This window comes from Budorcas taxicolor, chromosome 8 (genome assembly GCF_023091745.1).
Source record: "Budorcas taxicolor isolate Tak-1 chromosome 8, Takin1.1, whole genome shotgun sequence".
NCBI lineage: Eukaryota > Metazoa > Chordata > Mammalia > Artiodactyla > Bovidae > Budorcas > Budorcas taxicolor.
The window spans coordinates 47,050,594-47,062,884 of NC_068917.1; the positions used below are offsets into that span (position 1 = coordinate 47,050,594).

The following is a 12,291-nucleotide window of genomic DNA, read 5'->3' on the forward strand; positions in this document are numbered from 1 at the left end:
CAAGATGATAAACTCCAAGCTGAAAAACTATCACTGAAATTTGAGAAGGTTTATAAGAAAGCACATGACATTGATTTGGATATTCTTGAAAATATTCACCATATAAATTTACAAACTTTGAAGAGTATGGGGCTTCCCAGGTGCCACTAGTGGTAAAGGACCTGCCTCCCAGTGCACGAGACATAAGAGACTCGAGTTGGATCCCTGGGTCAGGAAGATCTACTGGAGAAGCCTATCCACTCCAGTATTCTTGCCTGGAGAATCCCACGGACAGAGGAGCCTGGTGGGCTACAGTCCAAGGAGTTGCAAAGAGTCAGACGTGACTGAAGAGTTAGCATGCACACAAGCATCCTTACCTTGCTTTATCTCATGATTTCACCTAATATCTTGCTTTTATACAGGCAATGTGGGAAACTTTATATATGCACCAATGATGAATGTATGACTCTTAGTTTTGTTGTAATGACCCATTACAACTTGCTTTTTGTAAAGTATACAATGTTAATCACCCAGAATCACTTGTCTTACCTCTAGTCTGTGAGAGATCTCAGGAAGCTTGGTAATTGCAGGCTCTTTGTAAACGAATTCCTTCTCATCCAGATCCCCAAATTTGGATCCATAGAAACCAACGCGGAAGTAGGTTCCAAACATCCTCTTATGACCCTGATGGACAAAATAAGAAAACCTTTCCTTAGTTTTGTAATTCATGAGGATCCATTGGGTTGCAAAGGTCAGGAGTCTTTTATTGTTGGGTTACAAGGCATTTTATTCCTATGGCAAATATAAACAATTCACACCTTTAAAAAAATTGATGTTTATAGAACAAATTTGGGAAATGATAGCAAAAAAAAAAAAAAAACCACGAAAGATTTCTAGGATTTCTTTTAAGTGAATTTAAGAGATTTTCACATTCCTGGTTGCAAAGTAATTCAACTGCCTTCTTTCACAGTTTGAATTACAGTCCTCTATTTCCAGCCCTTTTCCATTTGATAGGAGAGAGCTATAGTACTGATGTCCATAAGGTCAGTCACTCCCTGGAGAGGAAGAAGGGCTAAGCATCTCTGAGACTGAGTCACTTGCTATCAGATCATTGGACTTGTTAGTCAGGATCCTCAGCTACCTTGCTAATGATGCTGTCAAAGGCCTTCTGCAGCTTTTCATGGGTGGAGGTCAGCTTCCGGAAGTCTCGATGAGCTTCCAGGATGGGGATGACCAGCTTGTAGACTTCATTAACTGTCTCATACAGTCCTCCCTTGGAAAGAGGAGGAAAAAAAATCAAAGAGAATTTAATCCACTGGGCACTTAGGAAATGGATTTAATATTGGCATCACAATATCTTACAGTGCAGGAATAAACTCTGAGTATCTTTGGGATGGTTGTAGGATTCAAACTGAACTAGACACATGCTAAGTGGTCCTATCTGATAATGTTAAGTTGGAAAAAGCATTTTCCTGGGGAAAAAATAGGACAGGAGACAGGCAGCAGGGACTAAGAACAATTCAGGAAGACAATCTTGGGCTCATATAGCCAGATGGGGGTCCTCATATAGCCAGATGTTCACTGAATGCCTGAAAATACTTAGAAGTCTAACTAGCTGGTTTTATTGAATTTCAGGAAAAACAAAGTATCCTAGATGTTATCTGGATTCTGAAAGAGAAAGTTGAAAAACAGAAGATAATTAAAACGACAATTAAAACACATCGGTTGTAGGGTGGAAACATGGAAATGAAAAGGAGAGAAGAACGAAAAATATTAGGATGAAAACAAATTGGATCAGCTAAATTGAGTGAAGTATTAAATATTTACTTGGGTTAAAATTTGAGGGAGTAGGGAAATTATGAAAATGAACAACAGGCTTTCTTTCCTGACCTGAAACTCAGTAAGTTAACCTATACTTTTTTTTCCTTTAATTTGGAGTATTTAGACCCAGAGGCTCAGTGGTGAAGAATAATCTTCAATGCAGGAGACATAGGTTCAATCCCTGGGTCGGGAAGATCCCTTGGAAGAGGAAATGGCAATCCACTCCAATATTCTTGCCTGGGAAATCCCATGGACAGCAGAGCCTGGAGGGCTACAGTCCATGGGGTCTCAAAAGAGCTGGACATGACTGAACAACATCAACAGACCCAGATTAGGTTAGTGAGGGAGGGGAGTGTCTGCGGTTTCTACTCCTACATTCCTCTGCGCTGTCTGTGGTCTGTGACAATCCTGAGGATTACTCAGCTGTCAGGAAAGGTCTGTCTATTATTTTTCTCTTCTCCCAGAGGCTCCACCCCAGGAGTTCTCTCAAGGAGAGTAAATGAGAGAATGAGAACATGCCTTGTGATTTATGGTGTAAGCCTGGGCAAGCCGTTTCACCTTGCTGTGGCTTAGTTTCCACCTCTATTAAATGGAAATAATACTGTGAAACTGCTGCCCAGCTAATGAGCATGTAGTGAAAGCCAGAATATTGCAGTGATGAAAGGCTTTCTCACCTCCTTGAGAGCTGAGCCAATTTACATACATCAAAGTCCTCCGGCCCCTCCCGTGCCCTGTGCATCCTGCGCGTGGTGTCATCATGAAGTGGAACTGACTGGCTGGGCACTAAAACCCATACATGGGGCACCAGCACTGAAGTTCAGGCTGCCTGTGGCGACCCAGAGGGTGGTGTGCACTGACCGTGCTGAAGAGCTCGGCCGCCTGCTCCAGTAGGCCCACCAGGCCACTCTCCGTGAAGTACCGGCCGGAGCACACCCCATCCTCATCAGGCGACAGGGTGTCATCAGAGACGGCAGACTCCTCCAGCACGTTGGAAGAAATATTCTGTAAGAGAACGTAGCATGAGCCCAGAGAATTGGGGAACCCGACTAACAAGGCATCACAGGAGTCCATGGTAGGGATGAGGAAGCCATCACTCCAACAGCCTCACCTTGTATGACTGTAAAAGGTCTGTAATTCCATCTAGAACAGCCTCTGGCTGCCACTCATTTTGAAAGAACACAGAACCACTGACCTTCAAAACTCAAGATTTTCTTTTCTTTTTAACCATTGGCAGATACAGAAAGGACACTTACCTCAACGTAACAACAGCTGAGTTGCTTTAGAGAAAGGACCCTAAGGGACATTCAGCAGGGATTGTGGTTTTTAAAATTAACTTTTTAAAAAGTCAACTAGACTCCTTGTTTCACCAGCTGAGTGAAACTCTAAAGTACTTGCTACTACTGACTTGGCTTGTAGGTGAACAGTCATAATATCACATGACAACTGCAAATGAGAAGGCCTTCTTTATGGGAGTCTTTATGACAATGCAGCAGTTACGGGGTTTTTTTCCTCTCCCCTCAAACATTTTGTTCCTTTCTACACACTTTTCTTTTTACATAAGCCATAAAGCTGAAAGTCTCTCACAGAGAATGCAGTGATCAGGTCCAGGGCTAGGGTGAGCAAGGTGAAAACCCCAGGTCATAACATTTAGGAAACACTCTCAGGATTCTGTAAGATATGACCTGGAACCTGCTGGACCCCGAGAGTGAGTGCTTCCTTAAATTCTGCACTTTACATGCCTTGCTCACCTCACCTCAGTTCTGGCTCTGGCAGGGACTCTCATACTTTTGACAGGCCAAGAATCATTTTCTTCAATCTGTCTCATGGATATAGAAAAAATGCACATGGAACATTAAAAAAAACTAGAAACCTTTGTAGCTTAGGGCTGGCAAACAGGTAGCACACATGCTATTTCCTCATACGTCTAGACTCATAGCAGACAGAACTGATTAACTATAGTACTCTTTTTCCTGAAGCTTTTTTCAAAATTCATCTCAGTATGGTACTCCAATCAACCACTATCAATTGACCAGGGTTGGCTACTGAAGTAAAATCTGTCTGCCTCTTGTTGGCCTGGCTAGCATGATCGAGTGACTCATCCTGAGTGTCAAGGCAGATAGAGTTGCTCCAGTCCTGTATCTTCTTATAAGGTAGTTTTGGGAATACAGGAGACTCTCAGAACTTTTTGTGACCAGTCTTTTTTCAAACCTGGTCTTTCTACTATGATGTTTCTGAACTAGAAATAACAGAAGGTCCAAGAGATTCCGTTGAAAAAAATCTAATGACCCAAGAAACGAATCCTGTTAGTATTGGATGCAACTGTCCACACGTAGAGGAGTATATTTGCAGTTATGCAGTCTTATTAGCCAGAGAAGGAAATGGCACCCCACTCCAGTACTCTCGCCTGGAAAATCCCATGGACAGAGGAGCCTGGTGGGCTGCAGTCCATGGGGTTGCGAAGAGTCGGACACGACTGAGCGACTTGTTTCACTTTTCACTTTCATGCACTGGAGAAGGAAACGGCAGTCCACTCCAGTGTTCTTGCCTGGAGAATCCCAGGGACAGGGGAGCCTGGTGGACTACTGTCTATGGGGTTGCACAGAGTCAGACACGACTGAAGCGACTTAGCAGCAGCAGCAGCAGTCTTATTAGCTGTAGTCACAGGGAAAAGATTCTGGGCAGACTTTTCTGGCTTCAGAATCAGGGAGGTAAAAGTAACATCAGTATCTAAGAATGTAGACATATCTACATTTGTGGAATAAATACTGCACTCTGGGGCACAGATTCAACGATCTCAGCTCCTTGGAATTCAGTGGCCTCAGGGTTATTTTCCTTGCACAGATTTATTTATCTCCAGTTTATAATTCCTTTCCAAAATTTCAATTTTATTGGAGCAGAACAAGGTTGAAAACTAAAGCACACAGCATTTAAGAAACCAACACTGGACATCTGTTGTTAATGCTGCCCCAAATTCCTTCATCCTTCTATAAAGTAAAGCCTCCTGGGAAACCATCCATAACTCCAGGTGTGGACCTCAACTCTCGTCCAGCCAATCACAGCATTCCATGTCTCTGGCCACTATGATTGGTTCAGAGATGAGCACATGACCTGGTCAGAACCAACAGATGCACTGAGATGGTCAATGCAGCTTCTGGAAATAAGGCATTTCTCTACTCTCCTGGACTTGAACCTAGGCACATGTGAACAAATATGTCTCAATGAGTGTGGGAAGCCAGTGAAGAAAGAAGCTGAGCTGACATAACAGAAAGCAGAGACTGGAAGTGATGATGACACTGAGGTCTGATGACATTGTTTGGGCCCCTAGGTCCAGTTTGGCAGGTGCTACTCCAGACTCATCTCTTTCATGTAAGCTGATAAGTTCCATTTCTACCTTAGGTCAGTCTGGGTTAGGTTTTCTGCCATGTGCAAGCACACATTTCCTAAAAGATTTGCTATGTCTCATTCGAGAGAAAGGAGACTTGGTTCATAAGCATCAGAGTAATTTGGCTTCTCTTCTCACCATGTTCTGTGTGTTGAAGACCTCATTCTTCACAGTTCCTTCTGCTTCCCCTTCCCCTTCCTTGTCTTTCTGAACATTCCATGGCCCCCAAGCTGGGTCACGTGATAAATACTCACACTTTCTTGTACCTCTTTATTACAGCAGTTATCATAATTGTAATTGAGTAAGAATTGGAAGAATTAGCTATATGATGTCACTCTCTGGCTGGAATTACTGTAAAGTTCGTGAGGACAAAATAAATGCTCAATAAATATCACCTGAAAGAATGGATAAGTGAATAAAGATCTATGAAAAAATAGAGCTATATGCCCCCACATAGGGACAACATGGAGTTTTTCTGTTGTTTCTAGAATAACTGTTCTACTCACCTTGATATGACTTACTATAAGCAATAGAATTCTAGGTGAAATAAGAATTGCAAGGCTTACTAAACATGAAACAATAATTAAATGCCATTAATATTTAAGTGATAAATATAAAATAAAATACAGTAAATGGGGAAAAGGCATTAAAGTTTATAAGTAATAGTTTAGTTAATGAAACAAGACAAAAGGATGATATAATTCCATATTAAGTGGTAAGCCCAAAGATTTCTGGGAACTGAAAGAGTAATACTTATATTTTTCCTTGCTAATATCAAATGGTCAAAATAAATTTGGCAAAAAAAATATATCTAAAATTGGCTTTTATACCTTTCTTCACTATTACATGATTCAAAATCAGGTGTGATATTTTTATGCTTTTTGGGTAAGAATTAAATTTTTGGCTTTTTATAATGAACATTTCTGAATTGAGAATAAAACTTATTTGCTGAGAATGAAATGACAAATATTATTAGTATTGAAGATCATAAGAAAGGAGGAATTAATAATATGAGGCAATACCCAGACTGCCTGGTGAACAGTATTCAGGAAATCAGAAACTCCTGGCTCTGCCAACAGCAGTTTTTGCGTCTTACTTTCTAAGCCTGGGAAAGCTACTTTGAATTATCTCCTCTTTCTGGTTCACACAGCATCACAAAACTGTGTTGAAGAGCAACAATGAGAATAAAGCCTTTTATAAAATCAGTCCTGTAAATTCAAACAGGAATAATCCAAACACTTGTAAAGCAAACGACTTTGTGAGTCTGCCTTGAAAAGGGCTCTCTTTCTGTACTATACTGTTACAGGTTTCAGGGATGGTCATTTCTACGGATTAGGCCTCTAAAAGTACCCATAAAATTTTTGTTTCCTCTAAAGACTGCTTAAAGTACTCAGCAAAAACAGTCCAAGTGACCACTGACATTGCAACCTGAACCAACTTTCAGACCTAGCAGACAATTTCCCATTGCTAACTATGGGTGATATTCAGCTTATCCTAAGACAGTATTGATTCAGCCCTTTTTTCCTTCCCAGGTTGTTTGGTTCTTTCTCAATTTTAGATTAGAGAGGAAGATGTTAAAGAGTTGGGGAGTGTAATCAAAGGAATGGGCCCGGAGGGGAATAATTTCTCCAATATTTGGAAAAAATACTTTCACATTTGTCAGTACACTGTGCCAGTTATAAGTCTTTGAGAAAGAGTTTAAATGACCTTAGAAAAGTTGCTCTCTCAATTTATCTGTGCAGCGGGAGTAATAATATCTGCTCTATTTGTCTGTTTCACTGGTTTACAGAAAAGGTCAAATGAAATCATGGATGTGAAAGTATTCAGGAATGTCAAAATGCCTATCAAATCTACATTCACTGTAAATAATAATTAAAAAAAAACCCCAAGACGGCAAAGCTGTTAGAAGAGGCAAATATAATACACTAAAGCAGGTCTTCTCAGCCTTGGCAATATTGATATTTGGGGGCCAGATAACTTTTTTGTGGTGGGAGCTGTCCTATGCATTGTAGGGTGTTTAGCAGCATCCCTGGCTTTATACCTATTAAATGCCACTAGTACCCACCCTCCCACCCTCAGCTGTAACAACCAAAAATATTTCCAGAGATTGGCAAATGCCCCCAGAGGAGAGCCACTGCACCAAAGGAAAAGGTGAACTTGCCCCCACCTGAAAGCTGACGCTGCCCACGGGCAGGTAGCTGTGGTCCTCCAACATGCTCAGATATTCAGCCACCAAAGCAGCCGCGTGTACCAGGCACATGGCAGCCTCCGTGTAGCACTTCCTCTTGGTGTGTTTCTCTGCCATGTTCTGGAGCCAGGTCAGACGCAGATCAGGAGATGCCTGGTAACTCTTGGCAATTCTGAAGATGGGTTTAGAAAGTTTCAAAGACAACTGGTTAGTGATACTGTTTTTCTATTGGGTATGGACACTTTTCTTCCCTTGAGAGTTTTGCCTGCATGTCCAGAAAATAAGAGAAAAGGCAAACATATATCAGTCCAACTGTTTTTATTTCATGTCTAGGGTGTGTAGGACCCTAAGAATGCTATCATTTAGTTAAAGATTTATGGGGGAAGAAAAGACCTGATAAACTGGTGAATATTTGAATGGAGCACTAGTAATTTTTCTTCCTTTGCTTTCCTTTATCTCAAAATAATAACAGAAGACAAAAATACTACCATTCTTATGACATCATGTCAGAACAATTTTGTCTTTGTAAGTAGTTTCTCCTAAAACAAGGATTATAAAGCAAAAATTTAAACTACAGAGTAAAATATGATTTCTAAATGAAACTTACATGCATGTCTGAATGTAAGTGGAAAAAATTTCAGATATAATTCATGTAACAGTTGATAGTTCTTTTCTCTCATTCTATGGTAAGTAGAAAATAATGTTAAAAATATATACCTCCCTTTAAATCAGGGAACTCTTTCTGAAAACGTGTACATGAATCAACACCCTCCAAATGATGATTTTCTACCAATTTCTAAGTACAGTTCTGGCTGTCAGCCAAATCAGTGTAGCCACATTTCCTGTGATAATTATATTCATAAAAACTCCATAGTGGCAAACCCTAGATCTTTAAGTAACACACTTTTGATTTCATCAGAGAAGTTCACCTGTACATGAGATCCATAAGCATCTCAGGATCTTCCTGAAATTCCCTCATTTTCACTGTGTCATATAAGATGCTATTCAGATTGCAGAGAAGTTCTTCCACCTGGAAGGAAAAAAGAAAGTGTATACCCCAAACAACCTTAGCATTGTAGTCCATAATAACAGAAAGTTAGGACTGCACTGAGAGTCCAAGGGGCAGTCATGAGCAGGCTTTGCTAAGATAGGAGAGATCACAGGTGGAGGGAAGTCTAGACTGGATCCTCTTTGACCTTCATCTTTGCAGGTCCAGGCACTGCCAAGGCCTATACGTGAGTTGGCCTCTGACATCCATGTATATTAGTCCTGAATCCTTATACTATCTTCCCTCTCCAGTACTTTTTTGGTTAAATTAGTTTCAGTTCTTTGTAACATGTAAGCCTGCAACTGTACTCTGGACATCAGGGCTTTTTATAACAACTAGGAGGTAACTTAGGACCTCAGCTTAGGTTCCATATAATGCATATGACAATATTTTGCATAATTATCTGTATCATATGACATAATTATATTTCATAAAAGTTATATAAAATATATGTTATATATCTTATACACACACATATATATGTATGTTTGTGTATATATATATATATATATGGAGAAGGAAATGGCAACCTACTCCAGTATTCTTGCCTGGAGAATCCCATGGACGGAGGAGCCTGGTGGGCTACAGTCCACGGGGTCGCAAAGAGTCGGACACACACACAGAGGTTTAAAACTGGCTGATCCCAGACCCACGTATAAGACAAAGCATGCTCTTCGGTCTACCTGCATGGGAAAAGGAGTGGTCTGCATGGCTGTGTCCTCTTCTGCATAGGCCAAAATTGTCCTCAAGGATCTTCTCAGGTACTCCTCATTAAAGTCTTGTGTTTTTCCCACCAAAGATGCCAGAGACATGGTTACTTGCATCTTTACTCTTGCAAAGTTCTGAGTCAGGGGAAAAATGGTGGAACAAACAAGAAGCAGTCAGCTAGTAGATAACTGGAGGAGGCAGAGCCAGACAATAATAACTCTCTAGTGTTTCCTTTACCCAAGATCAATCATTTCTTTTTTTCCCAATGAAATGTGAGCCATACTTTCCTCATGATTCATATTGTTGTTTAAATGGTTTAAATGGGTATTGCTCTGACATAAATCTTTCAGCTCCCTTTAAACTTTCATTGAGGACTGGGCCAGCTCTGTGCATTAACCCTGAAAGGTTTCTACACAGCTGGGTCACAGAATGTCTCCTTTTGTGCCAAGATTCCTCTTCTTGGAACTTTACTTAAACTTTAAAGAGGAGCAGAATCTACATGGGCAAGATTTCTGAGATTTCTGGACTCTGGGTAGGCATTGACGTTGTTTCTCCTTTCCGTCTAGGCCCATGGAAAAATATGGTGATTCCAAGGGGCCCTGACAAATGTCCTAAAGGCTTTTCAATAGCTACACCTAATACATTCTGCGGACCCTGCCTTTCTTCCATGGACCAAATTATCTTTGAATATCAGCTGAACATGCTCATTAACATGACCACAAATGTAAACTGCAAAAGAGCACACCAAAATCTAGATCAACTAAGACTGTGCTGTAATAAGGCTGAATTCCAAAGGCTACTAAGCTTCCCTGAACACTCAACCATAAATGATAGTGATCATTTCAAATCCTCTTCCACAGGTCATTCTGGCACCAGTCAATCAGAATGTGGAAACAAGAGAAGCTCTTCCAAAGTCCTAATTCTGTTGTATTCTTCACCTACAGATGACAACCTTGAATCTACACATAGCCATTCATTTCTTATAGAAACACACTGATGGAAAACACTGCATTCATCAGTCTTAATACTTTATTTCTAGATGGAAATTCAGAAAAAGGCTGCTATCCATCTACATGTCCAATTGTTCCCTTCACACAGGGTAGAAGTCAACTGCAATAGTGCACACTTTTCCTCCATAGTGCTTTGTACTGACTCTTGATTCGCGGTGCCCTTGAGCACTTACGCTGGTGGCTCCAAAGCTGAACCTCATGAGGAGGTAGAGAGTGGCGCAGGCTTGGCTGCGGGTGATGTCCATGCCGCTGCTGCAGTGGTGCAGCACTCGCTGACACAGGTCTGCACACTGCTCCACTTCCTCCTCAAACAACAAGTCGCCAAACTAGGAGAGACGCAGCGGCATTAGACATCACTTGGCACATTCATACCCTTTCTGGACCAGATGCCTGTTGAGATATTAAATGTCTGCTTGGACAAGCAAAGCCCAGAAGAGTTAATGCACTGCTCCATAAAGACAATGAGTTACTTGAGTCAGAAGATGAACTGAGGCAATGGAGTTGACTTGATCTCATTAGGAGCTGCTTACTAAGATCAAGGCTACATAATTATCTGCATGGTTAGCCAGGTGAAGTCACAGCTCTGAAGGAATTATCCCATGTTTCCCTGGAAATTATTGGTGACTAAGAGCAAATGATCCTGACAGGTGAGAGCAGAGAGAGTCCACTTTATTTCGGCTGTGTCTCATGGCTTGTGGGATCTTAGTTTCCCAACCAGGGATTGAAATACTGAAAATGCAGAGTCTTAACCACTGGACCACCAGGGAAGCCCCAGGAGTCCACGTTCTAAATGTAAAAGATACCAGGTAGAGGTCAACAACCAAGATTTTCAATAAAGTGGAGGGGGTTGGGGGGTGGAGCACAGAGATCTACAATACACCATTTTATTTTCGGAATATCTATATTCTTCAGGCTATGAGAAATTTATTTCTAAACTTTCTGGCATTTTATGATATGACATTTTGTAAGACTCACTAATGGGAGTCATGCAGAGGAACTGAATCTCATTCAGATATTAATTTTAAAAAAAGGTGAAAAACAAATCTGCTCAATTGATTTCCACTCTCATGTCTCCAGTGAGTGGGCCCACATTTCTAATGTGAGAGGCACTGGTGAGTCTCACAGAATCAGTGTATCTGCTTCCTTCCTAACGAGACTTAAGACTTTTACCTCAGTGTCACTTAACACAGTGGTGGTCTGCGGGTTTTCGTGCACCTGAGGCAAGAAATGTGAAGCTAGACTGATGAGAATCTTAACTCTTAATTAAGAGTAAGAGAACAAGCATCCCATGTTTACCTTGGCAATGAGAGCACGCAGTGTTGCAAAGCAGTGAGTTAGGTATGTGGTGCTCTGATCACAGCTCAGAGAATTCACAAGGACCCGTAGCACGCCTCCCAGAAGGCTGTCTTTGCAGTCCAGAGCCGAGCTAGCCTGGGGGAAGAGAAGAACAGCATTAATGTATCCCTGTGCTATGCCCGTGAACTGAGAGGGGAAGAGAGAAGTAGATACTTTCGGCAATTAGCACAGTGACGCTGACATTCCATCTCTTGGTCTATGATCTTAAGGGTTTGAGAAAGTACCCTGCATATAGTCCATCACCAGGAGTGCTGAAGCCCTATTTCCACATGACTTTATTCCAAAACTCCCAACTGATTTGGGATTTACGCCTTATTCTGGGCCACTAACCCAAGCTATAAAGCACACCTCCCCCTCATCCTGGGTAAGCTTTTGGAAAGGTCTTTTTCCTTGTATACAAGGCACAGCTTTCCTTGTGAGCCTCCCAGGGGCTGCTTGTGGCAGTGGACATTTATAAATAGAAGCTTATGTATCACCTGCAGCAGGATTAATACCACCAATGTCAATAACAATTTTCAACTGCCTTTGAAAACTGCAAGTACATTTTGAGCACAGATGTTAAGAAGACAGCACTCAAAGCAGTATTATATAAAGATATAATCACTGTGATGCCAAGTATTTGATACCAAGTATTTATCAAAGATACCATATACTTTTTGTCTTTATTTTTATACAATAATTACATTTTAAGAGACAAAAGTTGGATTACTAAGGTTCAACTGTATTTTGACGATATTTCCTTTTCTAGCCCTAGAAACAATACTGGATCCATTCTAATAAATGATTTTTCATTGGAAAC

The 12,291-nt window shown here is 41.1% G+C and overlaps 1 protein-coding gene across 1 annotated transcript in view; it reads right to left on the reverse strand.

The window, feature by feature from the left end:
• Positions 1–12,291, reverse strand: part of DOCK8 (dedicator of cytokinesis 8) — a 158,174-nt gene that overhangs the window by 18,772 nt on the left and 127,111 nt on the right. Inside the window, exons 33-40 of the mRNA XM_052644492.1 lie at positions 11,433–11,567; positions 10,310–10,462; positions 9,102–9,260; positions 8,300–8,400; positions 7,350–7,542; positions 2,659–2,802; positions 1,121–1,252; positions 529–663 (exon numbers count right to left, since the gene is read on the reverse strand). Coding sequence (XP_052500452.1) covers positions 529–663; positions 1,121–1,252; positions 2,659–2,802; positions 7,350–7,542; positions 8,300–8,400; positions 9,102–9,260; positions 10,310–10,462; positions 11,433–11,567 — 1,152 coding nt within the window. The remainder of the gene's footprint in view (positions 1–528; positions 664–1,120; positions 1,253–2,658; positions 2,803–7,349; positions 7,543–8,299; positions 8,401–9,101; positions 9,261–10,309; positions 10,463–11,432; positions 11,568–12,291) is intronic.